This window comes from Scyliorhinus canicula, chromosome 1 (assembly GCF_902713615.1).
Source record: "Scyliorhinus canicula chromosome 1, sScyCan1.1, whole genome shotgun sequence".
Lineage (NCBI taxonomy): Eukaryota > Metazoa > Chordata > Chondrichthyes > Carcharhiniformes > Scyliorhinidae > Scyliorhinus > Scyliorhinus canicula.
This window is the reverse complement of record NC_052146.1, coordinates 168,107,885-168,127,783: the sequence shown is the minus strand read 5'-3', so window position 1 is coordinate 168,127,783 and position 19,899 is coordinate 168,107,885. Positions and strand designations below refer to the sequence as shown.

At 46.1% G+C, this 19,899-nt stretch overlaps 1 protein-coding gene across 1 annotated transcript in view; it reads right to left on the bottom strand.

Annotated features, from left to right (window-relative positions):
- Nucleotides 1–2,971: 2,971 nt before the first annotated feature.
- The window catches only part of sod2 (superoxide dismutase 2, mitochondrial), a 62,426-nt gene continuing 45,498 nt past the window's right edge, over nucleotides 2,972–19,899 (bottom strand). Inside the window, exons 2-5 of the mRNA XM_038802354.1 lie at nucleotides 18,015–18,217; nucleotides 15,891–16,007; nucleotides 4,434–4,613; nucleotides 2,972–3,360 (exon numbers count right to left, since the gene is read on the bottom strand). Of these exons, the coding sequence (XP_038658282.1) occupies nucleotides 3,215–3,360; nucleotides 4,434–4,613; nucleotides 15,891–16,007; nucleotides 18,015–18,102 (531 nt within the window). The 5' untranslated portion in view covers nucleotides 18,103–18,217 and the 3' untranslated portion in view covers nucleotides 2,972–3,214. The remainder of the gene's footprint in view (nucleotides 3,361–4,433; nucleotides 4,614–15,890; nucleotides 16,008–18,014; nucleotides 18,218–19,899) is intronic.

The following is a 19,899-nucleotide window of genomic DNA, read 5'->3' as shown; positions in this document are numbered from 1 at the left end:
TTCCCCATATTGAGCTTATACCCGGAGAAATCCCCGAACTCCCAAAGGATCCCCATCACCTCTGCCACATACAACAGCAAGTCATCCGCGTATAACGACAGCCAATGCTTCCCCCCCCCCACACACACACACTACCCCCTCCAGTTCCTTGACTCCCTCAGCGCCATGGCCAGGGGTTCAATCGCCAGCGCGAAGAGCAGGGGGGACAGGGGACACCCCTGCTTCGTCCCCCGGTGCAATCGGAAATACTCTGACCTCCTTCCGTTCGTAGCCACACTCGCCACCGGGGCCTCATATAGCAGCCTCACCCACCTGACGAACCCCTCCCCAAACCTGAACCTTTTCAGCACCTCCCACAGGTACCCCCATTCCACCCTATCAAAGGCCTTCTCCACATCCATCGCCACAACTATCTCCGCCTCCCCTTCCACTGCCGGCATCATTATAACATTTTAGAGACTCTGTACATTAGCATTCAACTGCCTCCCTTTCACAAACCCCGTTTGATCCTCGTGTATGACCTGTGGCACACAGTCCTCTTGTCGTCATGGCCAGTATCTTTGCCAGCAGCTTTGCATCTACATTTAAGAGTGAGATCGGCCTATATGACCCACACTGTAGGGGATCCTTGTCCCGCTTCAGGATCAGGGAGATCAGCGCCCTAGACATCGTCGGGGGCAGAGCCCCCCCTTCCCTTGCCTCATTGAAGGCCCTTACCAACAGCGGGCCCAGCAGGTCCGAATACTTCTTGTAGAATTCATCCGGGAACCCATCTGGCCCCGGTGCCTTCCCCATCTGCATGTTCCCTATCGCCTTAACCAGCTCCTCCAGTCCAACTGCTGCCCCCGACCCCGCCACCTGCTCCTCCTCCACTCTCGGAAGCCTCAGTCGGTCCAGGAAGCGATCCATCCCTCCCTCCTCCACTGGGGGCTCAGACCGGTACAGTTCCTTGTAAAAGCTCCTACTTCATACTTTGCACCGTGCTCCCTCTTCCGTCCCTGACTCCCCCAATCTCCCTAGCTGCCTCCCGCTTCCGAAGCTGGTGGGCCAGCATCCGGCTCGCCTTTTCTCCGTATTCATATTCCGCCCCCTGCGCCCTCCTCCACTGCGCCTCCGCCTTCCCGGTGGTCAATAAATCAAACCCGGCCTGGAGGCTACGCCGCTTCCTCAGAAATCCCTCCTCCGGGGCCTCTGTGCTAACCCTCACTCACCTGTCCACCCTCACCATCTCCCCCACCAACCTCTCCCTCTCTCTCCTCTCCCCCTCTCCTCGTGTGCCCTAATGGAGATTAGCTCTCCTCTGACCACCCCTACTTTACCTGCCAATTATCATTAGTCTCCAGGTACCTCTCTATACACCTCCTGATCCGCCCGCTCACCTGCTCGCCCGCTAGCAGCCCCACCTCCAGACGCCACAGCGGACGTTGGTCTCTCTCCTCCCCCAACTCGAAGTCCACCCAATGTGGAGCGTGATCAGAAACGGCTATCGCCGAGTACTCAGTGTCCTCCACCCTCGGAATCAGTGCCCTGCTCATGACAAAAAAGTCAATCCGGGAGTAGGCCTTGTGGACGTGGGAGAAGAATGAAAATTCTCTGGCCCCTGGCCTCGTAGATCTCCATGGGTCCACCCCTCCCAACTGGTCCATAAACCCCCTCAACACCTTGGCCGCTGCCGGCCTCCTGCCCATCCTAGACCTAGAGCGATCAAGTGCCGGGTCCAGCACCGTGTTGAAATCCCCTCCCATTATTAGGCTTCCTGTCTCAAGATCCGGAATCCGGCCCAAAATATGCCGCATGAACCCCGCATTGTCCCAATTCGGGCGTATACATTGACCAGCACCACCCGCTCCCCCTGGAGCTTGCCACTTACCATCACATACCTACCACCATTGCCCGCCACAATGCTCAACGCCTCGAACGACACTCTCTTCCCCACCAAAATCGCCATCCCCTGGTTTTTTTAATCTAAGCACGAATGGAACACCTGCCCTGCCCACCACTTTCTCAGCCTTACCTGATCCGCCACCCTCAGGGTCCACCATCCTGGAGCATGGCCACATCCGCCTTCAGCCCCTTCAGGGGCGCGAATACCTGGGCCCGCTTGACCGGCCCATTCAGTCCCCTTACATCCCAGGTTATCAGCCGGATCAGGGGGCTATTCAGCCCCCTCCCCCGCCAACTAGCCATAGCCCTTCCTAGGCCAGCCACGTGCCCGCGCCCCCCGCACAGCCCGTTTCCCACAATGGCAGACCCTCGCCCCGACCTCCTCTACCACCTCCAGCTTCCCCTTGGCCATTCCAGCAGCAACCCGGTCCCCCCCCCCCCCCCCCCCCCCCCCCCCCTACACCCGGTCCCCCCCCCAGCTAGGTCCCCCCTAGCTGCGTTGCACCCCCCATTGTACTACTCTGCACATCTTTGGGTTGTGGAGGCGAAACCCACGCAGACACGGGAAGAATGTGCAAGCTCCACACGGACAATAACCCAGAGCCAGGATCGAACCTGGGACCTCGGCGCCATGAGGTAGCAGTGCTAACCACTGCACCACCGTGCTGCCCTCCATAGCTTTACTTTATTGCGATCAATTATTTCTACTTCACTCCGCTTGCTTTTATTCCATCTTACTAATGGTTCTTTCAAATTTTGTTTGCCCCCTTTCCTTGGAATTCCAAGCAATGAGAAAAGAAAATTATTTCTTACATTTTGCTTGTTTCAAACTCTTATTACAGCATTAAAAAGGCAACATTTTAAAGAACTAATGACGTCCAATCCTCAATATTTTAAATATATATATATATATATATATAAAATTCAACTGCAGGTAATCACACCAACTATTTAATCCCGGTTCTCACTACCGTTATCATATTTGTAAACAAAGATAGTTCCAAATTGCCGATTATATAAATTCATTTTTGGATAATTGACCATGCGCAGTGGAGGGAACTAGTTTCAACACTACAACAGAATAAAGCAAAGTTTACATTGCTTTTAATTGTGGGATTGTACAACACAGGTTCTTCAGTGCCTCAAGCATTTCAGAATGAAAGTATGTACCAAATGTTTAGAATCATTTAAAATAAAATCATACTTGCTGGATGTTTCCAAAGATTTAATGCTTTAAACATGGTCTCAAGAGAGCTAGAATCTGTTTAACAAATGTTATGGAAAAACATTTTAAAACAGCGATGGCCTCAAAGTCCAGCATGAATACTCCTCATTTCGTGGCAGCTTTGAGTCTCTCTCCTACATTCTCCCAGTTGATAACATTCCAGATAGCTTTGAGATAGTCACCCCGCACATTCTTGTACTGCAGGTAGTAGGCATGCTCCCACACATCAATTCCAAGTAGGGGAATTAGACCTGAAATATGGGACATGTTGACTTTAGAGAGTCTATTCAAGGAAAGTTGCATTAACAATAGACCTTTAACAACTGTACATGTTATCCATAGAGAAACACAAATGCCATTAAATATTTGCCAAAAAAATGAGAAATAGGGTTTGAATAGATAACTCCAACTGAGGAGGTACACTGGACCCAACAATCATCTTGTTGTGCTATAATTGTCTTTTTGGTGTACTGTATGTACTTTTATTTTCCACCATCATCAAAGATATGGAGCATCATAAAGTCATAGAGGTTTACAGCATGGAAACAGGCCCTTCGGCCCAACTTGTCCATGACGTCCAATTTTTACCACTAGCTTAGTCCCAATTGCCCGCATTTGGCCCATATCTCTCTATACCCATCTCACCCATATCACTGTCTAAATGCTTTTTAAAAGACAAAATTGTATCGTCTCTACTACTGCCTCTGGCAGCTTGTTCCAGACATTCACCACGCTGTGTGTGAACAAAATGCCCCTCTGGTCTCTTTTGTATCTCTCCCCTCTAGTTTTAGACTCCTCTCTATCTTTCGGAAAAGATGTTTACTATCTACCTTATCTATGCCCCTCATCACCCCCAAGCCTCCTACGCTCCAGGGAAAAAAGTCACAGTCTATCCAGTAGAAGGAAAATAAAAATAAAACTAGGATACGTTACCAGGAACCTCATGCAAGGAAGGCAAAAACATAATTGCACACCATTAATGCAATATAAAATCAATGGGAACATGTTTAAATGTGTTACAGTTTCAGAAGGACCACGGATTAATGTTACTCTTTGGTAATATAATTGAATATAAAATCTAATCTGAAAGCTTTAAAGCGTTCTGATTCCTATTCAGTTTGGGGTAGGGCAGGGTTGAATTTATAAAGATTCAGCTAAAATAAGAGAAGACAATCAAAAGGTTTGACCAAATTTAGAGACTGGTCTATTTGGAGATAATCAATATTTACCAGCAAAGTAAAATCAAAGCATATTCTAAATGTGACAGATCATTCCTATTTTGGCCATTAATTCACAAGAAGGGGAAAATAAAGCCATAGCTAACCTGTTGTTCCTTGCAGTGGATCCTGATTGGAAGCAGCAGCAAGCTGTAACCTTCCTGAATTCTTGTTGTAACCCAGCCATCCCCATCCCGAGCCTTGAACACCAACTGAGATTGCAGTCATTGTTTCCTTGAACTTTTCAAAGGAACCAAAGTCCTGCTTGATGGTTTCCATTAATGCTCCTGAATATAGCAAAACAAAACACACATTATCATTCGGAAGCATTCTTCAACTCAACCAATATTAAAATGCTTTCTCAGTAAAGAGTCTTCAAACCATATCCCACCAATTAAAGCACATGAACATTTAAGGAGAGGTATTTTCCCAGAATTGTCAGGCTCAGACTGAAAATCAGCATGTTTCTCTCCAGAAACACAGCCGAATTTTCAGACCAGATTTTCTGGCACTTAGTGGACAGAAAATCTGTGGGTGTGGTTTATGCCATCAATCTGGTGGGCTTCAGCCTGATAGAGCTGGAAACTTTAAGTTCTCCCCAACCCCTCCACAGACTACACCCACAAGCTTCGGGCAATTCCCTCCTCCCCCCCCAAACCACAGAGGGCACCCTCCCTCCCCCCGTCTCCCCTCCCCACCCCCATGCAGTCATCAGGGCTCTCCCCTAATCACCAGGAGGGTGGTTACACCCCTGGCACTGCCTATTACAGTGGCACTACCAGGAGCATCCTTGGCCCTCAACCCCTGGGGTCTCCAGGCACCTCTGCAACCCTGGCGTGGCCCATGCCACTGAGGAATGGAGGCTCCACGGTGGCCGGATGCTGCGGCTATTTGCAAACAGGAGATGTCGTCAACGCAAATCCTGTTTTGGCCCTTTCGTGAGATTCAGCAACCCTAGCGGGATTTGTCATTGCGGCAAACGGGACTGCTAGATCTCTTCCAAAATGTTTCAGGCATTACAAAAGTTGGTTTAATAATTACATTTTGTTCCATTGTCTCACAGCAAGTTTTATTTTAATTTAAGAGTACCCAATTATTTTTTTCCAATTAAGGGGCAATTTAGTGTGGCCAATCCACCTATCCTGCACATCTTTTGGGTTGTGGGAGCGAAACCCACACGGGGAGAACGTGCACACCGCTTCACAGCAATTTACCTTGTGACGGCCTCATTATTGACATCAGCAAAAAAAAAAAAAAACACCCATTCCTGGGGGCACTGAAGCCTCACAGCGATAGGGACCAGAGTTAAATTCCGGCCTTGGGTAACTGTCTGTGTGGAGCGTGCACATCCTGCCCATGTCTGTGTGAGTTTCCTCCGGGTGCTCCGGTTTCCTTCCATAGTCCAAATATGTGCAGGTTAGATGGATTGGCCATATCTTTTTATTGAACAGTTCACAACACAGTTGTACCAGACCAAACGGTACAAACATTAATTTTTGTGTTTGCGAAACAGGGTACCCTACCCAGCGTACCAACATATGGGGAGGTGGGGTAGGATACTCTTGATTATTAAAACAGTTCATAACACAGGTGTACAAAAAACAAATGGCACAAGCACTAAACTTTGCCCTGGAGAGACCAGATACCCTTGCCTCTGTACCAGGGAGAGAAGAGAAAGGAGGGTGGTGGGGAGGGAGGGAGTCGGGGTGTTGGTGGAGGGGGCCTAATAGGGCACTGCCTGAACTATCTACGGAGGAATTGCCCTCAAGCGTTAACAGATGAGTTACTGGAGCTACCGAATGAAATGAAACCTAATTAAATTAAATTAATTCACTGGTCATCAAAAACGTATTTGCACATTGTTGCAAATCTACTGAGCAGTTTCCCCCATTCCTTCTATTTAAACCAGTTAAATTTAATCTCAAACAGCTGTTGGCAGTTTGTGTCTCACTATCTTTCACAACCTGCTGCCAAAGGTCTATCTAAATAATATCATAAGAAATAGGTGCTTGGGTAGGACATTCGGCCCATCAAACTGATCCACCATTCAGTAGAATCATGGCTGATCCGATTGTGACCATGTTCACACTTTCCTGGCTGCCGTACAACCCTCAATTTCCTTGATAATTAAAAAATAATCCAACTCAGCCATAGATGACCCAACCTTTGCTGTTCTCTGTGGAAGAGATTAAAGACTCTTTGATAGAAGAAAGGCATAGAACCATAGAATTCCTACAATGTAGAAGGTCGTCATTTGGCCTATCGCGTCTGCCCCGACCCTCTGAAAGAGCCCTACCTGGAACCACTCCCCCAACTAAACAGCACATCTTTGAACATTTAAGGGCAATTGATCATGGCCAAGCCACCTAACCTGCACGTCTTTGGACTGTGGGAGGAAACCAGAGTACCCAGAGGAAACTCATGCAGACACGGGAGAATGTGCAAACTCCACACAGTCACCAAAGGCCAGAATTGAACCCATATCCCTGGCGCTGTGAGGCAACAGTTCCTCCTCATCTCCATCTTAAATGGGAGACCCTGGTCGTTAAACTGTTCCCTCCCCAGTCCGCAATTCCCCCACGAGAGGAAATACTCTCACAGCATCTACCCTGTCAAGTCCCCTCTTATATGTTTCAATGAGCCTCAACAATCTGTGGGCATCCAGATACTGGGCAAACCTTTGTACCTGTTCTTCAGGCTAAAGCGCAGCAGAGTTTAACCTCAGCAACACTACGAATGAGATGAGCAAAGGTAGTTTTAGCTGCCATATCATATGTCGTGTCTGCATAATTTAATAATAATCTTTATTGTCACAAGTAGGCTTGCATTACACTGCAATGAAGTTACTGTGAAAAGCCCCTAGTCGCCACATTCTGGCGCCTGTTCGGGTACACAGAGGGAGAATTCAGAATGTCCAAATTACCTAACAGGACTTGTGGGAGGAAACCGGAGCAACCGGAGGAAACCCACTTAGACACAGGGAGAACATGCAGACTCCGCACAGGCAGTGTCCCAAGCCGGATATCGAACCTGGGACCCTGGCGCTGTGGAGCAACAGTGCTACCCACTGTGCTACCAAACTGACAGTATTACGGTGGCTGAGAGGAGATTTGATGAGGACTCGAATACTGAGGTAGTGTGGGCCGAGTTCAGAAACAGGGAAGGAGAGGTCACCCTGTTAGGTAGGGATTTTCTATAGGCCTCTGAAAAGTTCCAGAGATGTAGAGGAAAGGATTGCAAAGATGATTCTGGATAGGAGCGAAAGAAACAGGGTAGTCGTTATGGGGGACTTTAACTTTCCAAATATTGACTGGAAACACTATAGTTTGAGTACTATAGATGGATCCGTTTTTGTCCAATGTGTGCAGGAGGGTTTCCTGACACAGTATGTAGATAGGCCAACGAGAGGCGAGGCCGTATTGGATTTGGTACTGGGTAATGAACCAGGACAGGTGTCAGATTTGGAGATAGGTGAGCACTTTGGTGATAATGACCACAATTCGATTACGTTTACTTTAGTGATGGAAAGGGATAGGTATATACCGCAAGGCAAGAGTCATATCTGGGGGAAAGGCAATTATGATGCGATGAGGCAAGACTTAGAACAAAGAACATAGAATGATACAGCGCAGTACAGGCCCTTCGGCCCTCGATGTTGCACCGACATTGAAAAAAAATAAAGGCCATCTAACCTACACTATGCCCTTATCATCCATATGCTTATCCAATAAACTTTTAAATGCCCTCAATGTTGGCGAGTTCACTACTGTTGCAGGTAGGGCATTCCACGGCCTCACCACTCTTTGCGTAAAAAACCCACCTCTGTCCTATATCTATTACCCCTCAATTTAAGGCTATGTCCCCTCGTGCTAACCCCCATCCGCGGGAGAAGGCTCTCGCTGTCCACCCTATCTAACCCTCTGATCATTTTGTATGCCTCTATTAAGTCACCTCTTAACCTTCTTCTCCCTAACGAAAACAACCTCAAGTCCATCAGCCTTTCCTCACAAGATTTTCCCTCCATACCAGGCAACATCCTGGTAAATCTCCTCTGCACCTGTTCCAAAGCTTCCACGTCCTTCCTATAATGAGGCGACCAGAACTGTACGCAATACTCCAAATGCGGCCGTACTAGAGTTTTGTACAACTGCAACATGACCTCATGGCTCCGGAACTCAATCCCTCTACCAATAAAGGCCAACACACCATAGGCCTTCTTCACAACCCTATCAACCTGGGTGGCAACTTTCAAGGATCTATGTACATGGACACCGAGATCCCTCTGCTCATCCACACTACCAAGAATTTTACCATTAGCCAAATATTCCTCATTCCTGTTATTCTTTCCAAAGTGAATCACCTCACACTTCTCCACATTAAACTCCATTTGCCACCTCTCAGCCCAGCTCTGCAGCTTATCTATGTCCCTCTGTAACCTGCAACATCCTTTCGCACTATCTACAACTCCACCGACTTTAGTGTCGTCTGCAAATTTACTCACCCATCCTTCTGCGCCCTCCTCTAGGTCATTTATAAAAATGACAAACAGCAACGGCCCCAGAACAGATCCTTGTGGTACGCCACTCGTAACTGAACTCCATTCTGAACATTTCCCATCAACTACCACTCTCTGTCTTCTTTCAACTAGCCAATTTCTGATCCACATCTCTAAATCACCCTCAATCCCCAGCCTCCGTATTTTCTGCAATAGCCGAGAAAACTTAGGATGCATCGACTGGAGAAGAAAACTGCAGGGAATGGGCACAATGGAAATGTGGAGCATGTTCAAGGAACAGCTACTGCGTGTCCTTGATAAGTATGTACCTGTTAGGCAGGGAGGAAGTGGTCGAGCGAGGGAACCATGGTTTACTAAAGCAGCTGAAACACTTGTCAAGAGGAAGAAGGAGGCTTATGTAAAGATGAGACGTGATGGTTCAGTTAGGGCGCTTGAGCTAGGAAGGCTCTAAAGAGAGAGCTAAGAAGAGCCAGGAGAGGACACGAGAAGTCTTTGGCAGGTAGGATCAAGGATAACCCTAAAGCTTTCTATAGATATGTCAGGAATAAAAGAATGACTAGGGTAAGAGTAGAGCCAGTCAAGGACAGTCTTGGGAAGTTGTGCGTGGAGTCCGAGGAGATAGGAGAGGTGCTAAATGAGTATTTTTCGTCTGTATTCACACAGGAAAAAGACAATGTTGTCGAGGAGAATACTGAGATATAGGCTACTGAACAAAGAACAAAGAAAATTACAGCACAGGAACAGGCCCTTCGGCCCTCCCAGCCTGCGCCGATCCAGGTCCTTTATCTAAATCTGTCTCCTATTTTCCAAGGTCTACTTCCCTCTGTTCCCGCCCATTCACATACCAGTCTAGATGCCTCTTAAATGATGCTATCGTGCCCACCTCTACCACCTTCGCTGGTAAAGCGTTCCAGGTACCCACCACCCTCTGCGTAAAAAACTTTCCACGCACATCTCCCTTAAACTTTCCCCCTCTCACCTTGAAATCGTGACCCCTTGTAACTGACACCCCCACTCTTGGGAAAAGTTTGTTGCTATCAAACCTGTCCATACCTCTCATAATTTTGTAGACCTCAATCAGGTCCCCCCTCAACCTCCGTCTTTTCAACGAAAACAATCCTAATCTACTCAACCTTTCTTCATAGCTAGCACCCTCCATACCAGGCAACATCCTGGTGAACCTCCTCTGCACCCTCTCCAAAGCATCCACATCCTTCTGGTAATGTGGCGACCAGAACTGCACGCAGTATTCCAAATGTGGCCGAACCAAAGTCCTATACAACTGTAACATCACCTGCCAACTCTTGTACTCAATACCCCGTCCGATGAAGGAAAGCATGCTGTATGCCTTCTTGACCACTCTATCAACTTGCGTTGCCACCTTCAGGGTACAATGGACCTGAACTCCCAGATCTCTCTGTACATCAATTTTCCCCAAGACCCTTCCATTGACCATATAGTCTGCTCTTGAATTTGATCTTCCAAAATGCATCACCTCGCATTTGCCTGAATTGAACTCCATCTGCCATTTCTCTGCCCAACTCTCCAATCTATCTATATTTTGCTGTATTCTCTGACAGTCCTCCTCGCTATCTGCAACTCCACCAATCTTAGTATCATCTGCAAACTTGCTAATCAGACCACCTTTACCTTCCTCCAGGTCATTTATGTAGATCACAAACAGCAGTGGTCCGAGCACAGATCCCTGTGGAACACCACTAGTCACCCTTCTCCATTTTGAGACACTCCTTCCACCACTACTCTCTGTCTCCTGTTGCCCAGCCAGTTCTTTATCCATCTAGCTAGTACACACTGAACCCCATACGACTTCACTTTTTCCATCAACCTGCCATGGGAAACCTTATCAAATGCCTTACTAAAGTCCATGTATATGACATCTACAGCCCTTCCCTCATCAATTAACTTTGTCACAGCAGTTTGTTACTAGACTAGAAGGGCTTGAGATTCATAAGGAAGTGGTGTTAGCGATTCTGGAAAGTGTGACAGGTAAGTCCCCTGGGCCGGATGGGATTTATCCTAGGATTCTCTGGGAAGCTAGGGAGGAGATTGCTGAGCCTTTGGCTTTGATCTTTAAGTCATCTTTGTCTACAGGAATAGTCATGATGTGGAGATGCCGGCGTTGGACTGGGGTGAGCACAGTAAGAAGTCTTACAACACCAGGTTAAAGTCCAACAGGTTTGTTTCAAACACGAGCTTTCGGAGCGCAGCTCCTTCCTCACCCGAGTGTTGTAAGACTTCTTACTGTACAGGAATAGTGCCAGAGGACTGGAGGATAGCAAATGTTGTCCCCTTGTTCAAGAAGGGGAGTATAGATAACCCCGGTAACTATAGACCAGTGAGCCTTACTTCTGTTGTGGGAAAAGTCTTGGAAAGGTTTCTAAGAGATAGGATGTATAATCATCTGGAAATGAATAATTTGATTAGAGATAGTCAACATGGTTTTGTGATGGGTAGGTCGTGCCTCATAAACCTTATTGAGTTCTTCGAGAAGGTGACCAAACAGGTGGATGAGGGTAATGCAGTGGATGTGGTGTATATGGATTTCAGTAAAGCGTTTGAGAAGGTTCCCCACGGTAGGCTATTGCAGAAAATACAGAGGAATGGGATTCAGGGTGATTTAGCAGTTTGGATCAGAAATTGGCTGGCTGATAGAAGACAAAGGGTGGTGGTTGATGGGAAATGTTCAGACTGGTGTCCAGTTACTAGTGGTGCACCACAAGGATCTGTTTTGGGGCCACTGCTGTTTGTCATTTTTATAAATGACCTGGAGGAGGGCGTAGAAGGATGGGTGAGTAAATTTGCAGTTGCCACTAAAGTCGGTGGAGTTGTGGACAGTGCAGAAGGATGTTACAAGTTACAGAAGGACATAGATAAGCTGCAGAGCTGGGCTGACAGGTGGCAAATGGAGTTTAATGCAGAAAAGTGTGAGGTGATTCATTTTGGACGGAATAACAGGAAGACAGTACTGGGCTAATGGTAAGATTCTTGGTAGTGTGGACGAGCAGAGAGATCTCGGTGTCCATGTCCATAGATCCCTGAAAGTTGTCACCCAGGTTGAGAGGGTTGTTAAGAAGGCGTACGGTGTGTTAGCTTTTATTGGTAGAGGAATTGAGTTTCGGAGCCATGAGGTCATGTTGCAGTTGTACAAAACTCTGGTGCGGCCGCATTTGGAGTATTGCGTGCAGTTCTGGTTGCCGCATTATAGGAAGGAAGTGGAAGCATTGGAAAGGGTACAGAGGAGATTTACAAGGACGTTGCCTGGTATGGAGGGAAGAACTTACGAGGAAAGGCTGAAGGACTTGAGGCTGTTTTCGTTAGAGAGAAGGTTAAGAGGTGACTTAATTGAGGCATACAAGATGATCAGAGTGGGTGGATAGGGTGGACATCGAGAGCCTTTTTCCTCGGATGGTGATGTCCAGCACGAGGAGACATAGCTTTAAATTGAGGGGAGATAGATACAGGACAGATGTCAGAGGTAGGTTCTTCACCCAGAGAGTAGTAAGGGCGTGGAATGCCCTGCCTGCAACAGTAGTGGACTCGCCAACACTAAACGCATTCAAATGGTCACTGGATAGGCATATGGATGATAAGGGAATAGTGTAGATGGGCTTTAGAGTGGTTTTACAGGTTGGCGCAACATCGAGGGCCGAAGGGCCTGTCCTGCGCTGTAATGTTCTATACCCATATATTTATTATACATACATAATCCCAGACAGCAACTGTATTCAGAAGAAATTGGCTGAAACCTGAAAACAGGCAAGAGGATGGTAATACAAAATTAACCTAGACCTAGCATTAGCTATGAGGAGAGATTAAATAAACTGGTTTGTTCTCACTGGAATGACAGAGGTTGAGGGACGACCTGACATAAGTCTACAAAATTATGAGGAGCAATGGACAGAGTGGATAGTCAGAAGCTTTTTCCCAGGATGGAAGAGTCAATTACTAGGAGACATAGGTTTAAGGTGCAAGGGGAAAAGTTTAAAGGCGATGTGCAAGAGATGTTTTTACACAGAGGGTAGTGGTTGCCTGGAACTCGCTGCCAGAGGAGGTGGTGGAAGCAGGGACGATAGTGACATTTAAGGGGCATCTTGACAAATACATGATTAGGATGGGAATAGAGGAACAAGGGCCCCTCAAGTGTAGAAGATTTTAGTTTTGACGGGCAGCATGGTCGGTACAGGCTTGGAGGGCCGGAGGGCCTGTTCCTGTGCTGCAGTGGTCTATGTTCGTTGTTCTTGTTCATTGCGAATTAAATTAGTGCTGCCTTGTCATTTAACGGAATGTAGCCAATGCCACTGCACATTAACAGGGCATAAAATACTGTGAGCGTACATCAGCATCTTAAAGGGAAGGTGCATTTGGGCTTCGAGAAATGCTGGGAGTTTTAAAAAATAAATGTCTTCTACCTCAATTAAAAGTTGTTGGATTTGCACTTAAAAGGATTCCACATCACCTGCTGAGCAGTCCTGGTACTTCACACCACAACACAAGCATCTCAAAGTGACTGCCAGCAGTCCTGGTACTTCACACCACAACACAAGCATCTCAAAGTGACTGCCAGCAGTCCTGGTACTTCACACCACAACACAAGCATCTCAAAGTGACTGCCAGTGTGTTTTCTGCCCTTTGGCCCAGTTTGGCGGATTTCTTTTTAAAAAGGTGGGACTGCTGTCCATGGGCCTACCCAGTCTATGGAGTAACATCAAATTACTGCTGACTGAACTCCTTAAGCTCAGCCTATCTCGCTCGTATATTGGACCACTTGATCCAAAGTACATTTAAGATCATTTAGTCTGAAGAAAGTTGGGAGATTTTTGTCTCAGATGCCCATGACTATGTGATCACAGATTAACATGTCCTTCTGCAAGAACTAGCCAGACAACATTGAGAACGCACTTAAAGTCCGCGGTGGACTCCTTCACTTAGGAAAATGTCTGCCAATGAACCTCCATCATAAAGAAACAAACTGACTCGATGCTTCTGTTCTTTAATGTGAATGCCCAATCCTACTCAATATCGTAGGAAAAGGTATTTCCATAATTCCCACTTTTTCCGGTCTTGAGAAAGACATATGGGCAGCATTGGGCCAGGGATAGCTCACTGGTTATGGTCATTGTTACCTCTATCTACTCTTCCTTACGTCAAGTCTTAAGGGCAAGCTGCTATCAGGTTCTTCTTCACTTTGTGGTTCCTTCAATAACATTCTTTTACTTCAATATACTGCTGCCACCACGTGCTGAAATAATACTACTTATCTGTGAACTCTGACCTTGGATCTTGATTACTGGACAGATTGTAGCCATACTCTGGTACTTGTTTAACACTTGTTTATTAGTACTCCATCTAAACAAGTTACAGAGTAGGCATATTGCTCCTGAGCATGGAGTTCCAACCTCTCTTTAACCCAAGACAGATTAATGTAGTGATACATCATCATCCCAGTCACACATTAGCATTTCCCTTCTGATATCATTAGTCAGTGCCAGGACTGTTGCTCCACCATCGTGAATGCAGTGCAGGATGTTGCAGAACCTGCAGGATTTTGAATATCTCCAGCAAATCACCTCATAACCTTCTCTCAGGAAAATAACCACAACATCTCCACGTCCTTCAAGTCCCTAAACCCTGAAACCATTTTTGAAATATCTTTTACATCCTCTCTAAAGCTTTCACTACCTTTCCTAAAGAGTGATTCTCAGAATTGGACACAGTACTCCACTTGAGGCCAAAACAGAAAATTAAGCCATAACTTAAAATAAGCAAAATGCTGTGGATACTGGAAACTGAAACAAGAACAGAGGAAGCTGTAAAGATGGAGCCGGTCTGGCAGCATCCAACAAGAGATCCAACAGTTAATGCTTTTAGTCATAGACCCTTCATCGGAAACAAAAGGAATGTTAATGCAAAAGAAACGGCAACAAAAAGTAGCAACTTTAAGAACAAATGACAGGAGGCCTGGTGTGAGAGGGGGAGGGGGCCATTTTATATCGAGGCAATACATCTATGGAATAGTAAAGAAAGAGTGGGGGAGGGGGAGGGGGGTTAAGCTGGAGGCAGTCTAAAGATGCCGAATTCAACCTTGAGTCTTGAGGGCTGCAACATGCTTAACCAGAAGGTGAGATGCTGTTCCTCCAGCTGGTCTTCACTAGAGCATTGCAGTAGGCCAAGACTGGGTATGTGGGCATGAGAGCAAGGTGCTGAGTTAAAATGGCAAGCAACAGGGAAGTAACGGTCATGCTGATGAACTGAGCAACGGTATTCCGCAAAGTGGTCACCCAGTCTGCGCTTACATTCCCGGAGCCCATCCGCGCCGCCAATCAGGTTTAATTCACGGCGGTGGGAGAGGCCTGTCAGCGGCGGGACTTCGGCCCATTGCGGGCCGGAGAATCACCACGGGGGGCCCGCCGACCGGTGCGTCGACCGGCAGGGGGGGGCCCGCCGACCGGCACGATTCCCCCCCCCCCCCCGCCGAATCTCGGGGGGTCGGAGAATTCCTGTAAACCTGAAGATAGTGAAATTTAAATCTTGATTTATAATTGGCTTAAATGCAGTTCAATTATTTGATGCAAGTTTATTCAACTTCAAAGTACATTATGAGAAATAGGTTCACCAATATCGATGATTGCTGATAACACTAAAACTGACCAAAAGGCAACAGACAAGCTAACTGTTTTGCTTGTCATTAATCAGACAAAATGGATATTGAAAAAAGTTCTCTCAAATATTCAATTATGGCATCGTGAAGTGCTCATGCCTCCCCAACCAGAAGACATGCCATTGCAGCTTAGTTCAGTTGGCTGAACAGCTGGTTCGTGATGCAGAGTGAGACCAGCAGCGGGATTTCAATACCCGCACCGGCTGAAGGTATTCATGAAGAACCATCTTCCCAACTTTGTTCCTTGCCTGAGGTATGGTGATCCCCAGGTTAAATCACCACCAGTCAACTCTCCCCCTCAAAAGGGGAAAGTAGCCTATGGTCATCTGGGGCTATGGCAACTTTACAAATTACATAGTTCAAACCTACCTGCAGGCTCTCCTCCTCCATTAGGAGACAGGTTAGTCCAGAAGATAGAGTGATTAATATGACCCCCACCATTAAATCGTAATGCTGGCTGCAGAGCAACTTGAGTTGTCACATCACCTAAAATATATGAAAGAAATTTTAAGATCTGCTCAGTGTGCAAAAAATTATTCAATGTGGGCAAATCTATTTAACATAAACAGAAGCACAATCTTTCCACAATGGGAAGCTTTTTTATTCCGCACCCCAGTCTGCAACTCCTTCTGGCAACATAAATCAAAACAGGAGTTGCATGTCCAGTTCTAGGTAATCTTCTCATTATGTCTCTAATAATAGAATATCAGAGCAGGAATAGACCATATGGCCCGTCAAACTTGCTCCATTCTTCAACATGATATTGTTGATCCCATCCAATCTCCAAATCCTTTAATTTCCCGAGACACCAAAAATCTGTCTATCTGCCTTAAAATGTATTCAACAATGCAGCGTCCACAGCCCTCTGGGTGGAGAATTCTACAGCTTCACAAACCCTTGAGTGAAGCAAATTCCCCTCATTGCAGATTTAAATGTTTGGTCCATTATCCTGAGACTGCGCTCCCCAACCAGCGGAAACCATCTCTCCCATCAAACCACTTCAGAATTTCCACTTCAGAATTTTGTAGGTTTCAATGAGATCATCTCTCATTTTTTTCTTAAAACTCCTGAGAATATAAACTCAATTTAATTAGCTCATCATAATGCAATCCTCTCATCCCAGTGGCCAATTCAGTGAACCTTTGCTGTACCTCCTCCAAAGCAAGAATATCCTTTTTTAAATGTGGAAAGCAAAGTACTATTCCAGATGTGGTCTCATTAAAATCCTGCACAATTGCAGCAGACTTCTTTATCTTTGCATTCTAATTCTCAGTCTTGAAATAAAGGCCCACTTGCCATTTGCCTTCCTAATTCCTTGCTGCATCTGCATGTTAACTTTCTGTGTTCCTTGTATAAATACACCCATGTCACTTTCAGCATCAACACTTACAAGTTTTATACCTTTAAAAAATATTCTGCTTTTCTATTCTTATGGCTAAAGTGAATAACTTTACACTTCCTGCATTATACTCCACCCTCCGGGCCTGATTTAACACGCAAAAAACAGAATCCCGTGTTGGGCACGTACAGCAGCTATTAAACAGGAACGCTACATCAAGGCCGCACTTACATCGCTTCCTGCACTGACGAGCAATCTTCAGATTGGATTGCCATTTTTAAATGCCGACCTGATCACTTGATTCCTCCCTTGGACACCCCACTACAACTTACCTCCCCAACCCCAAAAATAGTTTTTATTAGAAGTGTTGTTGTCGGGACCCAATCCCAATTCTGCTTCCATTGGGATCTGGCCTATGGTTTTTCTTCTGTTGTTTTAGAGTGCCCAATTATTTCTTTTCCAATGAAGGGGCAGTTCAGCATGGCCAACCCACCTCGCCTGCACATCTTCTAGGTTGTGGGTGTGAAACCCACTCAGACACAGGAAACCTGTTGACAGAAGTATGTTGATACATTCAGAGGAAAATGGGCTTAGGGCTTTAAATTCTGAAAAGGGCCTCAGCTGAATTGTTGAAATAATGACATGGAGAACGGCAGACTGCAATCCAAGCCTTTAACTAGAATTAAATTCTAACTTCACTAAATGCAAGGTGGGGGGAGAAAAAAGACAATTGAAAAGCTGTCAGCTTGCATCTAGGCTATCATATGCAGCAATAAAAAAAAAAGTGTGCAGAATAAAAAGCTGATAAACCTGCTGCCGAAACCATACCTCCCTCCCAAGAAACAGCACCTTGCCTATAATCTAATGACCACCCATTAAATGCCGATTGGTATAAATACTAACAGTACAATCCACAAGAACTTTAATTAAAAATTTCATACATACTGACAATTGGTTAAAAAAATAAAAATTCTTCACTGGACATTTTAGTTTGCTCAGTCTGAAACTGGCTAATGCTATTACCCATGAATAACATTATTGATAGCCCACTATTCATCTCCTGCCGGTATTTTGGAATTAAAATAAATCTGCCTGGACATTCCTCTCAGGTCAGCTATGTTATGTGCAGCATCCCGCATATTGCACCTACTCACCCTTGGCCATGGACTCCGCATACTTCTCTTCTGTGATATTTAGGTTGTTAACATAGGTTGCATGATGCTTGCTATGGTGCAGCTGCATTATTTCAGCACTGATATGTGGCTCCAGTGCACCATAGTCATAAGGCAGATCAGGCAGTGTGTGCTTTTGTCTGCAAGCTAAAACCCGCAGAACTGGAGAAATGTTGGAGACACATCTGCATGAAAAACAAAGAGTTAAATTAATTAGCCTGTGAAATTAAAAATGTACACATTCTCAAACATTCATTAACATTAATATTTGAATTGAGGTGTCAGAAGACCCAGGAGTCTAGGGGGCGAGAGAGGCTGACGTTTTGGCCTTTGCCTCCCTGATAGCCTGGAGATTTTGATAGAATGGCAGGACTCGGAGCCGCTGAAAGCAGGAGTGTGGGTGAGTAGCCTGGCAGAATTCCTGAGGCTGGAGAAGGTCAAGTTCGCTCTGTGAGAGCAGCAGAGGGGTTCACCCCGTAGGTGGAAACCGTTTATCGATTTCTTTAAAGAGGACTGAGGGGTCAGCAAGAGGGTTAAAGTGGGGCAAACAGAACAAACTCTACCTTGCAATGTCCAAATTACCTAACAAGCGCGTCTCTCAGGACTTGTGGGAGGAAACCAGAGCACCCGGAGGAAACCCAAGCAGCCACAAGGAGAACACGCATTCTCAACGCAGACAGTGACCTAAGCTAGGGATCGAACCTGGGACCCTGGAGCTGTGAAGCTACAGCGCTAACCACTGTGCTACGTGCCACCCCTATTGGTTGACCAAAAATAATTTTATTCAGACAATGAAGCCAGACTTGACTCAATGCAGATATGCTTCTGAATTCATATCAGCGGTTATGAAAATATATATGCTAACTGAAGTGAGAGCCAATCGAGCAGCAAGATGGGCAGGGATAGTAGATTCAAACGAGCATAATGAGAGGAACCTGTTACTCTGGATCCATTCCAAGTTTTACCCCAAAAATGGTTACAATTACAGACGGTGACCATAATGTGGCACTCTCTGCCACAAACTATTATTGAAGCAGATCCCAGGAAATATTTAACAGAAGAATCATAGCTCCTTGAAAATTAGAACATTCCGACACCTGTTTGGGTACACAGAGGGAGAATTCAAAATGTCCAAATTACAAGTGTCTTTCAGGACTTGTGGGAGGAAACCTGGGACCCTGGTGCTGTGTAGCCACAGTGCTAACCACTGTGCTACCTGGTGTTGTAAGACTTCTTACTGTGCCCACCCCAGTCCAGCACCGGCATCGCTACATCGTTGTTGGGAAGTTTTAAACTAACTTGACAGGGGGCTGGAATCCTGACAGAAGGTTCAGCAGGAGATACACAGCCAAAATTATAGGAGTAATCAAGTTTGGTGGCACCGTGGTTAGCACTGCTGCATCACAGCATCAGGGACCTGGTTTCAATTCCAGCCTAAGGTCACTGTCTGTGTGGAGTTTGCACCTTTTCCCCGTGCCTGCATGGGTTTCCTCCGGGTGTTCCAGTTTCCTCCCAGTCTAAAGTGGTTAAGTGGATCAGGCTATGCTAAACTGACTCTTAAGTGTCCAAAAAGATGTGACGGTTAGATTAGTGGGTTAATGGAGTAGGGTGGGGGTGTGAGCTTGAGTGAAGTATTCTTTCAGAGGGTCGGTGCAGACTCGATGGGCCGAATGGCCTCCTTCTGCACTGTAGGGATTCTATGGTTCTAAGTGAGTCAGGAAGGCATAGAATTTCTAGCCCAGTTAAGTCACAACGGAGTTTGGCAAGATTGGATGGTATTAATTTTAATGCAAGGAGTCTGACGAACAAAGCAGATGAATTGAGGGCACAAATTAAAACATGGGGGTAAGATGCCATTGCAGTCACT